Below are 19,233 nucleotides of genomic sequence, written 5' to 3' on the forward strand. Positions count from 1 at the left end.
ACATTACCATATGGTGATACTACGTTGAGACTAACAATGGAAGGAGGAAGATCTATCTAGCATTGCTTTCACTAGTCCATAGTAATTTTAAATTAGGTTCACATGGGATTTTAATAGAATTCTTTATAAATTCTAGACTCTTAATGATCAGAGATATAAAAGATACTTTTTTTTTAACCTTCTCACTGAGTCCACCTGTATCTTAGAACTTACAGAAATAATCTAGTTATGTACAAAATGTGTGAATGGAGATTCACAAATACACAAAGTATAATTTCCACTCATACTGGTGACCCTGCTAATAGTCTAAGTATCCCTATCTAGGTTATGTATGGGATGGTGAGAGCTAAAAAAAAACCCACCAGCAAATGAAGAATAAGGAAAAAATTCATGTTGGGGTGAGAATTTTTCATGTTCCTTATGCACTTTAAAAAAGAGCTGCCAAAAGGTCAATGTTATAAAAGAGGGAAGCAAAATAGATAATATGGACAGCTGAAATGTACTATCCCTGTAGACCTGATTTTTCAGAAACTGCTACTTTGCAGGAAAACCTAGGAGAAAATCATTATTTTTTAAAGTAATTCTCCCATAGGAGAGCAATTTCTCATGCAGACAAGTGCCAATATAATTAACTCCTTGGCATTATTTCCTTGCAGAACAGCTGATAGCAAAACACAGGATATCCTACTTTCCCTAGAATACAGATAATTTCCAGACATACAAAGCTGTATTGCTTCAGAGAAATATTTACAAACAATGAGAGCAAAATAGCAAAGTAAAGTGTTGGTGTACAGATCTAAGAGCAGTATTTAACTTTATAAGATCTGAATACAACACACATGCTTTGTTACTGCTGAGCACCTTGCACTGACTTTTCCATGCAGGCAAAGTGTGTGTAGAATGGTACCTACATATCAGCCTGCTTTGCTGTAAGGACAAAGGGCACTTTGATCCCAGTTCAGGAGATTACTGTACTAGAGATTTTTTTTCAAAAATCAACTTTGCCTAAAGAGAACAACTGCATAAAGCAGTCTGAAGGCATGAAAGCCCCTGGAGAATACCATCCATGATTTCTCTTTAAAACCTTCATCATAATCTTATTCAAGTTAAGGGGCAAAACTGCTTTTTATTAGAATACTGTGAAATCAGTAAAAAATAAGTGTGCCAGCTCCTGAGTAGTGTAGTCTGAGGGTTGTTTAGGCCACGGGGAGGAGGAAATGCCAAACAGGGCTGTTTCTTTGTGTCTGAACTAACACAAGGTACAGAATGGACAATTTTTATGTGATGCACCTGAAGAAACCCAGCTATATACCATGCCAACTCCCTCATCTGACTTCTCCCAGGGCTAAGTTTTCCCCTGAAAAAGCTCTGAAATGTACATTTTGGTGCATAACAATAACATTTCCAGCATAATAAGGGTTTGGCAACTAGAACGTTAGCCAGATGTTAACATAAGCTATCAGCCTATGCTAGCTGCCTTGGCTTCTTCTGGGGTACATGGTGCATGAGAGGACTCATTTCACTTCTCTGATACCTTTAGCATCCCAAGGGGACAGATCCCAGTGACTAAGAGGAGACCTCAATATCTACCTGAAGATGAGGAAAGATGAATCATTAGGAACTTCCACTGACTGGCAGATTTTGTTAGATCCTATCTAAATTGGGTCTCAAAAAAGAAACATTGCTCCTTTCCAACAAGCAGGGGGACTGTTTGGGAATCTGTCCTCCATCAGGGACCATTAGCACTGCTTGAGCCAGACAATGAACAAACTCCATCACACATATACCGAGTCTGCATCCATATGTGGGATCTGATCTTCAGAAAGCACTGAATACATTGAGAAGAAACAAGTGCAGGTGCAGAGAAGCCCTTGGGGCATTACTGTGCACAACCTGAGGGCAAGATAAGGAAGATGTCCTAGAACTGGATGGATTTTTGGGCAAACAAAGGTCATTTGTGTTATTTTGTGGAGGGCTTTCTACGAGTCTAATCTCCCCAGGCAAGGGTCATGTTTGTATCCCGTTACTTATTTTCTTTGCTCTAGTGATCCTGCAGTCCTTCCATTGACTTCAATGGCAGTGCTATTCATGGACTGACTCTAGGACTGGGCTATTTACTAAGCAAATAATCAGAATCAGCAGTTTTGGAGTCATATGGGCACCCAATAAGCAGCCTGTTTTGTTGTCGGATTGGCTATAAAATCCCAAATCCCCTCAGCTCCTAGCTGCTGGCACCAAGGCTCACTAAAGCAAACAGAATGGCCTTTCAGTCTGTGCTCTTTGTTTTCTTAGCTGGACTGGTATTTTTCTCTGAAGCTGCACCACTGGTGAGTCTCTTTGTATTCAAACTCAGTCATTACAAGAATGATAATCTAGATTTTCTAGATGACTAGCATCCTCATCATCATCCATGAAATTCTGTAACCACTAGGCTTTGCTGGAATGTTATTTTGTTTTTTAAGTAGCATCTTCAGAATTCTTAAAATTTCCTCTTTTTGCCATTTACTCATTTATTTTAAGATATTATGGAAGGGTGAGGGATCTAGGAGATGTGACCTTTTTTTTTTCTGTTTTTGTCTGTTCATGACTCACATCCCATATTTTCAATAAAGAGATAGTTTTACTTTCTTTGCCAAACAAGTGCTCTAAAGCACTAAAAATTATTTTTGAAGTATGACTAAGGATTCGTTATAGTATAATGAAGATTAAGAAAGGGATGTTCTTTCAACCTTAGGATGTCATAAGTATTTCTTCATTGGTTTCTCTGGCTAACATACTCTGTCTGCACTTATAAGAATTTACTATTTTCTTATTTGTGATCTCATTATAAAGGCATACTTTATAACATTTTCCTAAGGCCATATGCAACTCTAAATATTTATCAAGCAATCTACATGTGTGTGTGTAATAACGTTATCAGTATAAAGCTCTAAGATACTCTGCTTAAGAAATAGATGTTTGTGAACTAGCTTTGAACGGCATTTGCCAAAGAACTACTTTTAAGTAAACAGTTATTCTGCAATTAGAACCCATCTTTTCTTTGAGAGAAGGTTTTTGCAGGCTGGTGAACAGTTCCTATACAACTTCTCCTCCTTTCCCCAAGGTCTCCCATGGCTCTGTTGATTCCAAATGCCCTCTTATGGTGAAAGTGCTGGATGCAGTCAGAGGAAGTCCTGCATCCAACGTAGCTGTTAAAGTTTTCAAACAGGCTGAAGATGGAAGCTGGCAGGACTTTGCTACTGGGTAAGTTGTGTGGTCTTATGGACTTTTCAAGAGTCTTTGGGCAAACAATTGAGGAAAAAAAGGGAATGGAGCTCTGATCAAAAAAGCTTTATGTTTTCTAACACATATGCCACACCATCACTGTTAACAGCACACAAATTCTGGTCTAAAATCCATCAGATTCAAGTGGAACAGCTTAATACCTACAAAGCACTTAGAACACCACTAAGGATCAGGCAATGATGCTGATACCTTCAGTCTGTGAGAAATGTATGGGTAAAGAATACAGTTTACTAAAATTCAAATAGAGGAGGTATTCAGACATTTAACTTTTGTTGCAACAACTCGTTAAATCAAACTTTTGAATAAGTGAAGAGAAATCTCTAGTAACAGCAGAATATTCAAGCACTGAATGACAAGCACAAGCATGGACAGGAGTCACCAGAACATTCAACTGTCTTTTCTAGGATTTTTTTATAGCATGATTTACATAAAAGCTACAGAAAAAATGAAAAGACCTAGAGAAGACTATAAGGAGAGAGACACCTTTCTCCCCAGCTGAATTGTTCCTTTTTATAAAATTCAAAACAAAAAATATTTTTCCCCATTGAAAAGTAAGAAGATTACAATATTGAAGGAGAAACAAACATCTCCACTCCCAAATGCTGAGTGTTAATACAGGAACAAATAACTCTAAAAAAAGATTTTTATACTTTAAAAAATAGAGAAACTCCATGAAAAAATAACACCTTGTTTTCAAGGAAATCAGAGAAAAGGATAATGTCCTATCCCTAGTGAGTATTTCTGTCATTACTGGAAAACCAAATTATTTCCAATGTTTCATCAAGTGCTCTTTAGCATCTCATACAAAATACAATTTACAGAAGAATAAGATAGGTGTAACATTATTGTTAAATGCCCTCTCTTTTAGGGCATAACAGTGTTATTTGTTCAGTTTGCAATGCTGCTCACAGCAAGCCTAAGGAGACAAATCTCACAGTTCACAGTTAACTTCTGTTGACACTTTCTGTTGTACACCCAAGAAAATCAAATCACTTCTTCTTAAACATAAATTGAGAAGATTAACCCTAGGCTTAGGTGAGAACCATTTTGCTGGGGGATGGCAGTAAAGGAACATGAAATCATAATTTTTATTGCAGATAAAGATTTTGACCTTTCCCTTGACTTGCGCCTTAACAAAGGCTGCTTTCAGTGATACCATTGACACTAGCTGATGACACTTCTTTGAACTGGGTTTTCATATGAGATTGCAATTTTATTCTTTTGGGGAAGCCAGAATTTCCCTGTGTTAGACCAAGAGAAAATATGAATGCAGTCCAAAACCACCACCTGTAAATACTCCCGTCAGGTGAACAATATTTTGAAGTTACAGTACCTAGCAGATATATATGGAAAATATATATTACATGTATATATTACATTTTGTACAAATGTTTATAAAAGGTTTTCCTTACCTTTTTGTTTGCTTACTTTTACTTTGCTAACACACTTTATGGAATTAAGCAAATGCAACTAGCAACTGTTGAATTTGCAATATTTAAGGGGCAGGGGAGAGCTAGCATAGCAATAGCTACCTTTATTAAGAGGCTTATTTCAAAATGACTCTAGCTAAAAATACTCAAGAAGAGATACCAGCTAAAAATATGCAGGAAGAAATAACTTGAGCTGAGACACATACTGAGGAAGGCTTCAGGGCACAGAGACCTGGGAAGCATGTGATTTGTATTCTATATGAGCTGCTCCCATGACTAGCTTTGACCTTTTCACTCCTCACAAGTTTTTGGAAATCTAGGTCTTATCATGTAGTTCAAGAGTTGCAGTCACCAAACATAGCTTTTATGCAACAGAGGTTGTAAATAATGAAAAAGAAAAGACTGCAGCATATTTGAAGTGGTTCCCCAACCCTCTTTTTTTTTTAACTTCACAATAATAGTTCGTGTTCCTTAGATATTTCTTCAAAAGTCTGCATCTCAGAGCATAGTTTATCTCAGTGCAGTATGTGTCCTAGGAGTTCGTAAACATCATTGTACAGACAGTGTAGATTTAACCTGTACACAATATACAACTAAGGTCTAGACAGTGAAAAAGAGGATCAGGGTTGCAGTCTAGGCTGGTGCTGTAGTAACTTAACTGGAAAAGCACAGCTTTTTTAACTTAACTGTCCATCTTACAGCAGATGCTGGCAGTCCACATCCCATTAGGAATAAGCAACCATAGTATATTTATTCCCCTACTCAGACAGAGTGTTCAGAGACAAGCGCTGTTCAGAAGGAATCACTTGCAGCATTTTGCTACCAGCACTGAATGCAGAGCATCCTCTGCCTTGTGCTAATCCCCTCCTGGCTCTGAATCACACACTGTCCTGTTGACAGTCAATGCATCAGTAATTCTGAAGGGTTTCCTTGTGAGACCACTTGCATTGAATGGCTACCACTTAATAACAGAAATAAAGAAAGTGCCATTAACTTCTGGTAGTGGGCATGTGTTTTGAAGTGAACTCTTGTTTCCAGTTTCCCAGCTGTTCTGGATGGGGAGCATCTGCAGCTCTAGGTCAGCACCCATTAGGGAAAGCACCATTCAAGTTGCATCCACACTTTTTTCAAACTAAAATTTATTTGTTTTTCTGGACAAAGATTTTGAGACTGGCACCATTTTCCCTTTTAACTGGTTTTTGTCTGGACCATCCAACTTGCAAGCAGAAGTACGTGGATTGGTCACTTGTTCTCTGAACACTTCTGCAGTATCTCAGCAATTCTGTTTCACAGTTTCAAGGACACTTGCCAATGAATTCTTCCTCTTTCTATTAAAGCAATATAGATTAAACCAGGAATTACTAATTAAACCAAAGGAAAACAGAAGTGTACACTTCACAAATTGCCTGTGAGACATGTTTCAAATAGGGCTTGGATTCTCTGCTGGTTTGGTCTGCCCTGAGTACAGTTGATTACACTTGAAGCAGTGAGACTTTTGTCAGTCTTGACATATAAGAAAATATGAAAATTAGCGTGGGATTTTTTTCAATCCTGCTCCCTCTTAATTTAAGCAAAAGGTCTGGCATTCAGTCTTTTTCATTCACCATCATTAACCAAAAATAACAAGTAAGATGAAAGAGGAGGCAATGACTGGGAAAGAAAAGATCCAATAACGCCCCTGATTCTGTCTTGGATAAGCAGTGCTTTCTTCACATCCTCTCTTCCTCCTCAAGCTTTTTTGTTTGCTGTCTAGACAGTTACTCCTTGCCATAAGACAAGAAAGTTCTACTAGTTCTTCCAGTCAAGACTTTCTTCATTTTTCCTTCAATTACATCATGTGGTTATGAAATGCTATAAATATCAAATAAATATTTCCAGCAGAAAAAAGACCCCAACAAAAACAAACAAACAAAGGTTAAAAAAAATGGAAAAATGGAAAAGAGATAAACAGTGTTTAGGAGCTAAGTATGTAAATATTTAAATAGCTGTCATACAAAGCTTGAAAATCTTCCTTTTAAAACAAATAGCGTACAATGCCAGCTATACTTCCCTCTTACTTCTGGACTTCCTTCCCCCACAGTTTTTTGTTATGAGTATATAATCTCTGAGCTGGGAATTCCTCATTTATATGGTACCCAGTGGAAAAGGCCCTTGCTCTTCAACCAAGGCATTACAATTCAAATTAATAAAATCTTGTGATGTTAAATTGCTTTTTCAAGACACTACCACTCAGGGTCACATAAAATCACATCAGTGTATAAGCATATGACCTATAGCCTCAGTGCTAATAACTAGAGAACAAAATAACTTTCCACTAAAATTTCTCTTTTCTCCTTAATTATATTTTGAGATTTGGCATCTTGCCTCTCATCATGACAATCTTCTTCCTAAGACTCTAACATTTTGTTTCAGAGGGCACTTGGTACATGTTACTAAAAGAGGGACCTTAAACCAGGCAGTTTTGATTTGTGATGTAGATGGATGAGTTGGTAGCAATGGCAGACTCTGCAATATGGAAACATACACTACATAGAAGTAGTACGGGGATTATTTCAGATGATTGAAAACTGATCAATGCAGAATTTGGTACATCTGCTATTGATTATTCCACATCGACTGTTTCTGAATAGCATCTAAATAAAAGTATAAAATATTTATGCAGATATTTTATAATTACAGGAAAACTACTGAGTATGGGGAAATCCATGAGCTCACAACAGAAGAACAGTTTGTAGAAGGAGTATACATGGTTAAGTTTGACACCAGCTCTTACTGGAAGGGGCTTGGGCTTTCTCCGTTCCATGAATACGCTGATGTAAGTAGTTACAAATAAACTTAATAACCTGTATACACGGACTGTGTAGCAGAATCAGCTGGAAAGAACAAATACAGTCCTTTAACACCAAAGGAGCAGCATCATTCAGTGAAATGGTTTGCTGCCACACAACATTGGACAAATAAAGGCAGTAAAAACTCAGTCAAAGGAAGTAGCCAACTGCCCTGCAAATACTGATACAGCTTTTCCAAAGTGGAGCTGTGCCCATTCACCCAGTCATACCAGTAGGGATCTTTGTTCAAAAAGAGCTACATTATTCAAAAGCAGACAGGATTTATCAAAGCAAACAAGAAAATAAAAAAGGTACAGACCTGTAATTATGGGGAAAAAAACCAATTCTTTCTGGTGTGTCATTTTTTTAATGATGTTCAGTACTAAAATATGCAATTAAAAAAAAAAGAAGGCATAAAAATATAAAGAAATAAGCATAATGGGAAAGGAAAAGTTAGTTATTTCATCATACTCATATTTCATAAGCAGGCCAGCAATATAATCATGTCCTGTCCCTCCTTTTGCTTTCAGACCTACACTGATTTATTTTGTGCTCTATTCTACTACATTTACATAGCACTTCCAAAAATCTGTTTAAATTCTTGCGGCTTAATCTGTCATTAAACTTGAGTTTCCCCAATTTAAGTAGTCTGGAATAGCTACTGGTAGTGTTGTAGAACATTTTAAACCACAAGTTTATGAAGCTCTGAGGAAAATTAGAGGCCCAGGTCCATAAAAGTCTGAGGTGTAGTTTGGGTGATTTAGGTCAAATAAACAAACCTCAAAAATATTCCCTAACCATTTGGGTGTCTGAAAGTTGTAACTGCTTTGCCTCATAAGGTGCTTAAAAGTGCCTGGTTGAGACTGTTCCAGCCAGGCTGTTGAATAAGATTTTCCTTAACATAATACCCTACAGGTCAGCAAACTAGCTTGGGAAGCGTGTAGAGTTCAGTAACTCTGTGTCTGTGTACAAGGTAACTGAAGCCTACAGTCCTCACATCCCAGGAGCTTAGTCCTTTGTCAGGACTGGGACGTAGGAGAGAACTCACTAGTCCTCTTGTAGAAAGTACATCATGGTCTAGAAAATAGATCAAATAATAGGCTAATGAGAGCCAAAGAAAGCTTGAGCTTGACCCAGGTAATGACATCTTCCTGGCAACTGGGTGTCTCAAGCTCGAGGGACTGATTTGGAGAGCAGCAAATTAGAATTGCCTTAGGGCAAGGGTTTTCTCTTTGTTCTGGCAAGTCCAGTCATTCAGTTCTCAATGCAAGAACTAACCCATCACCAGTAGTGCTAAAAACAGGAGGGGGCACTGAAGTACAGAAAGCAGCTTTGGGCTCCAACTTGTACCTTGCTTGGCCTCCTCACACAGAGGTTCTATTTAAATTCACCAGGCGGAATTTCACCCCAGTCTTTCTTATTGGTCACTTGAGATACCTCCCCCTCGTTCTCCCTCTCCACATCCACAGAGTAGTTGCCTGGCTCAGCTATAGGTATCTCCACCTAGCTTCACTGCAGCCAAGGCTCTGTGGACCTCGGTTCAAATCTCACAAATTCCTCAGTCCTCAGCAAGCATCACAAAGTAAAGGGGAGCATTACCCTTCAGAAAGGTAAAATCACTGAACAGAACTGGCAAAGTACTCTGCAGATGAAATGGCATGTGCTTCTTTATTCTTAATATGGTAGTTTTGAACATCTGATCACAAGTTTTCTCTTTTCCAGGTGGTCTTCACTGCTAATGATTCCGGTCACCGCCACTATACCATTGCCGCTCTCCTCAGTCCTTTCTCCTATTCAACCACTGCTGTTGTCACTGATCCCCAGGAATAAACATGTATTGTCCTTACACAAAAACTCTCCTCCACTAGAACTATCATAGGCTTTTAGGAGGAAGGGCTTTCCTACTGCTAATGCATAATGTTTTGCTACATTAGATTGTATTTTTTTCATTTTGTAACCTGGCAAACTTCAGACAAGTCAATAAAATATTACTTCTTTAAAACAGTTTTGACTCTATTGGTGCAGTTTTATTGTGTTCTAAGGTATCATAATTAATTTTTTATTTGCATTGAAATGCAAAGGACATCTGAAAAATACATGCCAGATGGCACTTGATTTAACTCTGTTACCTTCCTCCACCGCCTTAAAAAAGTCTCATCAAATACACTGGCTCAAAATAAGAAGTTTACGGAGTTCTGCTACCTTAAAAAATTTACCAAATATATGTCATCAAAATAAGAAAGTCATCCATGCTACTCCTAGTTTATACACGGAAGAGATGGTCCCATTCTCAACTAGGTCACTAGATAAAAAGGGGTGTGCATACTGAATTCTGAGCAGTAGAACAACAATGAAGAAGCTGTTCAAATATGTATGTCCAGAAAACTGAAAGAGTTAAAATCTGTGTACCTTTATTTAAAACTTCACGTAAACCTCAACACTCTCGTGTTTCAAGAGGAAAGTTTGCTGCTCAGTCAATCTAGGAAGTTCTGAAGTAATTTCAATTAGCACTGTTTCTAACAGCTTTGATATTAAAGTGATTATTTGATATAACCCAGTGGGCTATCCTACTCTGGTGCATTCCAATTAAATCTCTAACAAGTCAAATCTCTAGCCATCATTAAAAAGAAGACCTAAAATAGAAGCATCATTTTAATATTCTCTTCATACTTTCAGAAATAGGAAAAAGCTGTAGAGTGACTGTAATTGAAATAACGTTGCTGATAAACTGACCGAAGACTTTGAGAGCTTTAGCAGTGATTTCTGTAGACTCGTGGCCTATTGTATTTAAAATATCCTGAAGCAGAGGAATTGGGTTTTAAATGTATTACACAAATTACAGAGAAAGATACTGAAATCACGATCACCACTCATTAGCCACTGACCTTGGAGTTTACCCCTACATCCAGAGCTTGCTGGGATGTTGGCATACCAAGTGAATTCGCAAGTTACAAAAGCTTACCTTTAACATTTCATTATTTGGTTGCTTTTTCCCTGGATTTCTGGACACTACCATAATTACATAACACTTGTAAACAGTACAAATAGTTTCAAAACAGCACCCATCTTGAAGCATGGAGATTTCACAGGATCCTGATGTTCCTGGAGCTTGAAAACCAGTAGGCTGGATTTGCAGTGGGCTATGTCAAGCCCTCAAAATAGGACCTAAATATGTTCATATAGGTGTAGTCATCAAAAAACAAAACAAAATAAAACAAATACTGTGTGTAGTCATCCATCTGATGACAGGATAGACCTAGTAAGAGTGTATGTATACGTATATGTGTCTAACCAAAGATCAAAGAAAGACAAAGTTTAATTTCAAGAAGTAACATTTCCCTAAAATGAAGCAGATACTTCTGAGAGGAACTGACTTGCAGTTGTACAGGGAAAGTCCTGAACTTTTAGTGACCTAAGGGACAAATAAAGTGATAGGACTTAAAACAGTTTAACTGTGCTTCAGAAATGGTTGTGTAGGTATCTAGTTATAATGCTGGAAACCAAAATATTTTTCCTCCATGGGGGATGCATAAGATAACTAGATAGCCCAGACACTACCCACTTACCTTTTATTAGAGGTGGGAAGAAGGCCATCACAGAAAGAAACCTCTTAATAGGCAAATATGGGAGACTCAGTTAAGCCAAACCATAAACAGATAATTTCTCACTGAAACAGAGGGTAATAGTGAACGGGGTAACATCAGGCTGGTAACCCATCACTAGTGGGGTTCTGCAGGGCTCCATCTCAGGCCCTGTCCTCTTCAGCCTCTCCATAAATTACTTGGACACAGGATTGGAAGACATACTAAGCAAGTTTGCAGATGACACAAAACTGGGAGGAGCTGTTGCCTCCCTTGAAGGCAGGGAGGCCCTGCAGAGAGACCTTGACAATTTAGAGGACTGGGCAATCAGCAACCATATGAAGTTCAACAAGGGAAAGTGTTGGATTTTGCACCTGGGATGGGGCAACCCCACATGTACATACAGACTGGGGAATGAGATGCTGGAAAGCAGTGCCACGGAAAGTGATCTGGGGGTCCTGGTCAATGGCAAGTTGAATATGAGTCAGCAGTGCCCTGGCAGCCAGGAGGGCCAACCCTGTCCTGGGGCCATCAGGTAAAGCATCGCCGGCCAGCTGAGGGAGGGGATTGTCCCACTTTGCTCTGCACTGGTGCGGCCTCACCTTGAATATTGTGTGCAGTTTTGGGCACTGCAATATAAGAAAGATATTAAGCTATAACAGAGTGTTCAAAGAGAGCAACAAAAATGGTGAAGGGCCTTGACAGGAAGCCATATGAGGAGCAGCTGAGGTCACTTGGTCTGTTCAGCCTGGAGAAGAGGAGACTGAGGGGAGACCTCATCATACTCTACGACTTCCTCATGAGGGGAAGAGAAGGGAAAGGCACTGATCTCTTCTCTGTGGTGACCAGTGACAGGACCCAAGGGAATGGCCTGAAGTTGTGTCAGGGGAGGTTTAGGTTGGATATTAGAAGAAGGTTCTTCACCGAGAGGGTGGTTGTGTACTGGAACAGGCTCCCCAGGGAAGTGGTCACAGCACCAAGCCTCCTAGAGTTCCAGAAGTGTCTGGATGATACTCTCAGGCACATGGTGTGACTTTTGGGGATGGTCTTGTGCAGGTCTAAGGGTTGGACTTAATGATTCTTGTTGGTCCCATCCAACTCACCATATTCTGTGATTCTGTGAAATTGCTAAGTTGACACAAAATTTGTATTTCCCTCAACTATATGAGATCAATACAGCACTATTCCTCAATAAAAAAGAGAAAAATATACCAGAATAGACACTGTTTCCAAAAACATTGATCGTTGTAGTTGAACTAGGCAATATTCACAGTATTTCCACAACCAAGGATAAAACAGACTTATGTTTGCAGACAAGGTTCATGTTTGTATGGGTTACTTATTTTCTCATTGTTTACTAAGTAAACAATATGAATCTGCATGTTACAAGTCATATGGGTTTTCTGATAAGTAACTTCATTTTAGAAGCTTTGATATAAAAATCAGAGATCCCATCAGTTTCTGCCTCCTGGCCCTGAGACTTCCTAGTGGTAGGCAAAATGGCTTTTTCTTCTGTATTTCTTGTTTTCTTAGCTGGCCTGACATTTTGCTGCTCCGAAGCTTCACCAGCGGTAAGTGTCTCAGGATTTAAGTCCTTCTAATGATGTAGACCCAGCTTTTTCATTTTACTTTAACTAGTACAGGTAAAAAAATAGAATATTCTATTTTATTGCAATTATTTTGATTTCATAGTATATACTGGCTGTAGTTCTCTGCTGCTGCTCTTTTCTGGTTCTCCTTTCTCCTTCTCTAGTGACTAGCGAGAGGACTTTATGGTTACAGAAGTAGCACTTGTCATTAGACATAGCAACTATACAAAACCCAATGAAAAACAAAAAAGGGAAAAACTATCATATTCACTACACAAAAAACCTCAAGCCTGTTGAAAAGTAACTAATAGCCTTCTTAACATGATGAGCAAGCTGTGTCATGAGGGATGTCATTTCCAGTTGCGAGACCGTTGCTGCAGAAAGGCCTTCTCTAGACTTCTGCCTTACTGCTCTATCCAATACAGCTCAACCTGATGTAAGCAAAAAGGGATCTCAAGACTCATTGAGGCAAGGAAAGAACAGAGCCAAAGTCAGGATCTTCTTCCAGAGGGCTCATTTATTCCAGCAAATTAAGCTAGCAACACAGATGCCTCAGTCTGAAATTCTCCTACAGCAGCCTCGTCTCTCTCTTGTCAACTACTCAGGTTTCCTCTCAAGTTCTGATCTTTGGGAAAATTAATACCTGACCAAGCTTGTTGAGGAATTAAGACTTTCATTGAGCTCCCAGGGTGTAAAAGCCAGGAAAATCAGTGGTAGCAGTGCAGCCCTCCTTGCCAAGGTCTCACAAGAAACACTAGTGAGTCCCTGCATTCCAGAAAGGGAGTGTGAGGAGTCTAGGTATACAGGCACTATAGATATATGCTGATACACTGGTGGGATACAAGGCAGGGATACAGGTCAATGGGATGTTCAGTACATCCCAGACCATAAGAGGGGGTGAAAGAGAGGGCTCTTAGTTTTTAACAATCTACATCACGATTCATTTTGCAACGATTACATGGATATCAGTGACTGCTATTTTGAGACCATCCCTGATTAGCACCTTCTACAAAGCTCTATTTTCTCACTTTTCAGCTGTAGAATCAGGTAATGGAAAGTCAAAGCCCTGATTCAACTCTGTCTTTGAATAGCTAAAATATCAGGGCATAATCACTCCTTGTGATGAACATGTTGGGAGTGAAACATGTCATCTTCGAAGAAAGGTTTTCCTCTCCTATCTCTGTATAGGTGCCAGGGCTGACAAATCTGATTCAACATGCTGTTAGGGAAGAGTCTGTATGTGGTGCTTATCAAGTTTACAGCAGAATTAAGAAAATGGCAACAAGAGGTATCTCAACTGCAGAAAGCTGTGCTCAACTTGCCACTTCAAAATACAGAGGAAGACTTGACAGATTTTTAAACAGTCCTACTACCTTTGATGGTTTCTTTCCTGTTGAGGCCACAGTTTAGTTACAACTTCACGCTAGAGATGATGTGTAGCTAAGCCATGCCAAAGAGAAAACAGAAATGTATCTCACAGCAGCAGTGCCTCCCTAGTGTACATGGCTACACACACAACGGTTCCTGACATCTTCCTCCCCGGCTCCACCGTATCCAGCCCCCAGAAAGATTCAGGTTATGTTTCTGCAGTATACAGTGATCTTGTTGTTAAAAATATGGTCTCTGCTGTAGATCTGAAGAATAATACTCATTACTGCTTTACGATGCACCATCGCATACCCTTCTTGCAACATAAAAATTCTCTCTTCCTATTGAAGGACTCTCCTGACTACAAGCATCCTCTTTACGTAAGAGTTCTGGATTCACTCCGAGGAACTCCAGCTCCAAATGTTCCAGTTAAGTTATATAAAGAAGCTGCAGATGGATCTTGGGAACTGTTAAATTCAAAGTAAGTCATACTAAAATAAAGAGTGAAAGACGGGAAAGGCAGTGGGAAGACGCAAAATAGTTGAAAGACCAGTTCCACATTCTCTTAACGTGAGATGTCTTTTTTGCTCAGAGGAAAGATTATGTACTATCAAATTAGCTTGCTGCAGACTGCCTTTTAAATGTACTACAGCTTCAACTACCAAAATGGGTTTATAATACTTTATAATTCCTATGAGCACAAGGAAGTAAACTACCCTTTAATTCTATCATTGTTTCTTCTTCCATTTCATTACAAAGGTTTATATTACCTATAGTTTGAAACCAAGACTCTGGTTGGAAATCCTGCCTTTACTGGCTGTTTTCCTTCTTTCTGAATGGATTTGCACTTCATACAACATCACAGCTTTAAAAAGGAACTGTTTTGAACATTTCCCACATCATATTTGATAGCCTTCTTGACTTCAAGACAAAGGACTCGGACAAAAGGAGAACATTTGGGGATAAAGCTTTCTCACCTCCTCCCCCACAAAGAAGCAATCACATCTCAAATAACAAAAAGAATCTCCAGATATTTAAATATTGCCATGTCTTTAAAAGAATTTAATTGTAGAATTTCAAGTGTATATATTAACACTTTAAAAACTCAAAAGCTATTTTCATTTCAAGTATAATCTGAAATGAAATTGGAAAAATGAACATTCTTTATTCAACAAGCAATATTCCACTTCCACACTTACTTCATCAAGATAGTTGCAAAGTCTCAACAGAGACCTTTCCAGGTATGTTAACAGTCTATTTCACAGGGGAAAAAAAGTGAGAAAGGGTTCCTAAAGGGCTAAAGCTGGCATTGCACAGGAATTTCAAAAGTGGGATCCCAGACTCACATGCATTTCTAGAAATTCCATAAGAAACTGTACATAAGTGGTTCTTTGGTGTCATGGAGCAGTGGGCTGGCAGACGCAACACTGCTCCTATATGCGTCCTTGAAAAATATAGCTACAGTGAAGGTCACACATAATTAATTGTACAAGGTGGGGAAAGCAATCTATTTACGTTGTCCTACTTAAATTGCCCCACACCCCTCAAGTGAGAAGACAACTTCACACATATTCTGTCACTGGAAGTGCCTGATATTTTCCAGTAAGAGAGTGTTCAGTTTACTTATCTTCAAATTTGAGCTTAGAGACTTTATAGGAAGACACTCATCTAAACAGCTGGATGTTGACTGAAGCCTTAATATCTGAAACAAAGAGCAAAGTAATGTCAAGATAAGCTAAGCAACAGTCATGCTAATACTAAATCAACCCCTCCAGCCTTAATAATTGGTAAATAATTGAATGCTAGCAAGAGGTTCTGAAATAAATGTTCACAATTAAAGACATATTTGGTATTATCTGAGAAAGCTTATTAGAGAAGTGACCGGTTATCTAGCAATGATCCATCTTTGACAAAGAAAAATAGTGACAACTGAATGGATAAAAACATTCTGATAACTGACTACAGAGCATCTTGTAAAATACAAATGGTGTTCTATCACTTTGTAATTATAAGCTACATTAAAGAACAAATCCTAAGTAATGCTATGGACAATGACTTATTTTTTCCCTCTGCATGCAATTTGAATCAAATATGTTCAGAAAAAGATCTGGCAGCTATAACACAAAACAGTGGTAGTAGCTACTAAAGTCAGATGCTGGCAGCTCTGATATTTGCAGATAACCTATCTAATAAAAAACTAGTATTATAAAATTTATTTCACAGAAATAGGTTTCAAACAAAGAGACATGATTGAGAGACAGCATAATTGCAATATTGCTTCTGGAACCCTAAATGGGTTCAAAAATGTACAGCTTCAAGCCAGTAGTAGGGCTTTGGATAGCACTGATAGTATCTGCAAACCAAACAAACCCATCTGTTTGTTGAGCATGGAAAACTAACTGGACAATACAAACTGTAGGGAATTCCATAAGGCTACACTGTTAGCTGACCTAAGGTCATTCATTTCAAACAGCAGGTCTCAAATTTCTAATAGCCAACTGCAAAAAATATTTATACTGATAAAACAACTCAATATATTTAAATAAGAAAGAAAACTATGGAAAAATCAGGAGAGTTGACCCTACTTGGTTGTACAGTAAGTGCATCACAGAGCTTCCACATTGCTTACAGCAGTGAAGTTTTCCCTCTGAGCAGGTTCATTTAATTAACTCCAAGACTCTGCCAAGAGTCTGTGAACAATGCCAGTTTTTGGCTCACTCCCAAACCATGCAGAGTAGTGACATGGCAGGCAGCCATCTGCTGTGGTCATTGTGGAAGTAGCAAATGCCAAGATAAGCTCTGAAGCATCCATAATACAGATGGACGTAAGCCATTCCAGATCAATAGAAGTATTCATCATATTACTTAAGCTAGGCATCGCTCAAGTTCAATTGCTAAAAACTGCATCTTTCTCGGGTTTTGACCAAAATATAAAAGTGTGTTCTTCTACCACCACACAGACAAACCAATGACAAGGGAGGTCTCCCTGAGCTTACAACTAAAGAACAATTCGGAGCAGGAATATACAAGGTTGAGTTAGACACGACCTCTTACTGGAAGAATATGGGTTTGAATGCCTTCCACCACCATGTTGATGTGAGTATTCATTTTCTCCTGTACTTCAGTTGCAAAGAATAAAGCTACTTAATATGTCTATGCTTTAGTTACTAAGCGCACACATTGATTATAAAGTATTTTCATGTTGACACTTCAAATCCACAGTCTCAAAGCTTTGTAACAACGTACTCATGACAGAGCCTAGTTACTCAAATAAGCTCTTAGATGCATTACTTATGAAGAGGATTTCCATCGTTCTACCTCTGCTTATGCCTGAGATTCTTTTTGTGACTACTCTAAACACTTGAGAGAGAACAGGTAGAGTGCTCTGTTAAGGCTCCTGGGAAAAGAATTTGTCTGCCTTTTGGACCCAGTATTTGTACGGCTACAGAAAAAGTTTCTAATTTAGATTTTTAAAGATAATGGAAGTATATACTGTGTTCTGGATGCTTGGATCCTCAGTTTACAACAGAAAGAAAAAGTATAACATGCCTTTTTGATTTGCGTGGGACAAATAAATTGGTTAGAGGAAGGTGGTCCAAACTAGGTACCAAGGGAGGTCTGCTGCAGGATTTGGGACTCCTTGGGGACTGTCCCCTTCCCCTCCACAGCACCAGGGCTTTCCTATGACCTTTCAGGAGTAGCAGTAGCAGTTCTAAATTAGTTGTTTGGCGGACTGTGACAGATCTGCTCAGTCATTCCTCATCTCCTTGGAGAAATGCTGAAAAACATCTGGGTTTGGTTTCTGCCTCCCTGAAACAGATAAAAGATTAAATTCTTACACCTGACAATAATGAAGGTTAATGCTGGATAGCCTTGCCTACTGTGATAACTGAACTAAAAGAGGGAAGATAAAAGATTTACAGCATGCAAATAAACTGATTATATATCAAGATGATGTTTAAGTCTACATTTGAGATTAGAAATTAATTTAATCTAGATTACAAGAGTCTTCTTTCTTAAAAATAAGCCTCAGTAGGGATCATGTTTTGCTCAGTTCACTGTTCTTTTCATATGCATCTTTTCTACTAATGTTGAAGGGAGCACAAATTGATACACAGACTGTATCAAACTGTGTCTATTTTAAAAGTTGACACCTCTCATCTCACAACACAAAATAATGTACTATGTAGAGTGAAAAATCAAAGAACAGGACGTGCTGATCGGGGAGATGTTAATGGGGCTGTGGTAAATCATTCATATGTAAGGTTATTCTCATACTGTGGCCAAAGAACTAATGCAGTCCTTCTCTAACTAGTACATTTGGAAGTAGAACTAAAGAAACTCATTGTTTCATACTTTGGCCTAACAATAATTACTGTCACAGTGTTTATTTCTGTTCCTCGAAGTTCAGACTTCATAAGAGCAACACAAATATTCAAACACTTGAAAGAATGGGCATTCCATTTTCGTTTTTGTTTTTTTTTAAAATAAAGACAATTTGGATAATAAATATATTTTACATTTTAAATAATGTGATATTCACACTTTTAATAAAGAATATTTAACCGGTGGAAAAACTCTATGTTACAAGAGTCACAGTTCAGAGTGAGAATATTTCTGAAGTGTTGTGTGAAGTTACATAAAACGGTCACAATGGTTCCATTTAGGCTTGTATCTAGAGATCACTTCTCATTTGTCTTATATTTGCTTTTTCTTTTTCCAGGTGGTGTTCACAGCTAATGATGCTGGTTATCGACATTACTCCGTTGTTTTTGTCCTTAGTCCCTTTTCTTCCTCAACTACAGCAGTAGTTAGTGAGCCAGTGGAATAGAAGCTGATATTAAGCATGAAAATGGAGATGTGAGAATTAAAACTTCCATAAATGATAAGAACTTAGTATCTGATTGTATCAACAGCTATAAGATTTCACAGTAAATCACTGTATTTCTGTATTCTGTCAGTATTGCCCTTCAGAACAAAAGTTTAGGGTTTGAAAAACAAAATAAGCTCAGGAAAAAATGTATTGAAATTCCATTACTGAAACTCTGAGAATAAACCAAAGTCTTGCATGAAGTTAATAAACTACATTTCTTTTTGCAAAGGAGGTGAATAAAACACATCTGAAAGGTGTCTCATGAAAAGTAAGCAAATA

The 19,233-nt window shown here is 38.3% G+C and overlaps 3 protein-coding genes across 4 annotated transcripts in view; 2 read left to right on the forward strand and 1 right to left on the reverse strand.

The window, feature by feature from the left end:
• Positions 1-2,153: 2,153 nt before the first annotated feature.
• Positions 2,154-9,547, forward strand: LOC127465119 (transthyretin). Its single transcript, XM_051775589.1, has 4 exons — positions 2,154-2,327; positions 3,104-3,243; positions 7,395-7,530; positions 9,266-9,547. The coding sequence occupies exons 1-4, from the start codon at positions 2,259-2,261 to the stop codon at positions 9,371-9,373; spliced, it is 453 nt and encodes a 150-aa protein (XP_051631549.1). The 5' UTR covers positions 2,154-2,258; the 3' UTR covers positions 9,374-9,547.
• B4GALT6 (beta-1,4-galactosyltransferase 6) overlaps positions 5,870-19,233 on the reverse strand; it is a 44,606-nt gene continuing 31,242 nt past the window's right edge. The window contains exons 9-10 of one of the 2 annotated variants that reach the window (XM_051775457.1): positions 7,863-7,925; positions 5,875-6,043 (exon numbers count right to left, since the gene is read on the reverse strand). In XM_051775457.1, the coding sequence (XP_051631417.1) occupies positions 7,910-7,925 (16 nt within the window). In that variant the 3' untranslated portion in view covers positions 5,875-6,043; positions 7,863-7,909. Of the gene's footprint in view, positions 6,044-7,862; positions 7,926-19,233 lie in introns of both variants that reach the window. The other variant, XM_051775443.1, reaches the window with a different exon arrangement.
• LOC127465128 (transthyretin-like) lies at positions 12,528-19,163 on the forward strand. Its single transcript, XM_051775608.1, has 4 exons — positions 12,528-12,695; positions 14,432-14,562; positions 17,042-17,177; positions 18,805-19,163. The coding sequence occupies exons 1-4, from the start codon at positions 12,624-12,626 to the stop codon at positions 18,910-18,912; spliced, it is 447 nt and encodes a 148-aa protein (XP_051631568.1). The 5' UTR covers positions 12,528-12,623; the 3' UTR covers positions 18,913-19,163.

The sequence above is a fragment of the Manacus candei genome, unplaced genomic scaffold (assembly GCF_025592945.1).
Source record: "Manacus candei isolate 608988 ecotype Guabito, Panama unplaced genomic scaffold, ASM2559294v1 h1tg000008l, whole genome shotgun sequence".
Lineage (NCBI taxonomy): Eukaryota > Metazoa > Chordata > Aves > Passeriformes > Pipridae > Manacus > Manacus candei.

Coding starts and splice junctions, on each gene's coding strand:
- LOC127465128 (XM_051775608.1), top strand. CDS start 12,624: ATGGCTTTTTCTTCTGTATTTCTTGTTTTCTTAGCTGGCCTGACATTT. Junction 12,696..14,431: donor GCTCCGAAGCTTCACCAGCG/GTAAGTGTCTCA, acceptor TTCCTATTGAAG/GACTCTCCTGACTACAAGCA. Junction 14,563..17,041: donor TGGGAACTGTTAAATTCAAA/GTAAGTCATACT, acceptor ACCACCACACAG/ACAAACCAATGACAAGGGAG.
- LOC127465119 (XM_051775589.1), top strand. CDS start 2,259: ATGGCCTTTCAGTCTGTGCTCTTTGTTTTCTTAGCTGGACTGGTATTT. Junction 2,328..3,103: donor TCTCTGAAGCTGCACCACTG/GTGAGTCTCTTT, acceptor CCTTTCCCCAAG/GTCTCCCATGGCTCTGTTGA. Junction 7,531..9,265: donor CGTTCCATGAATACGCTGAT/GTAAGTAGTTAC, acceptor TCTCTTTTCCAG/GTGGTCTTCACTGCTAATGA.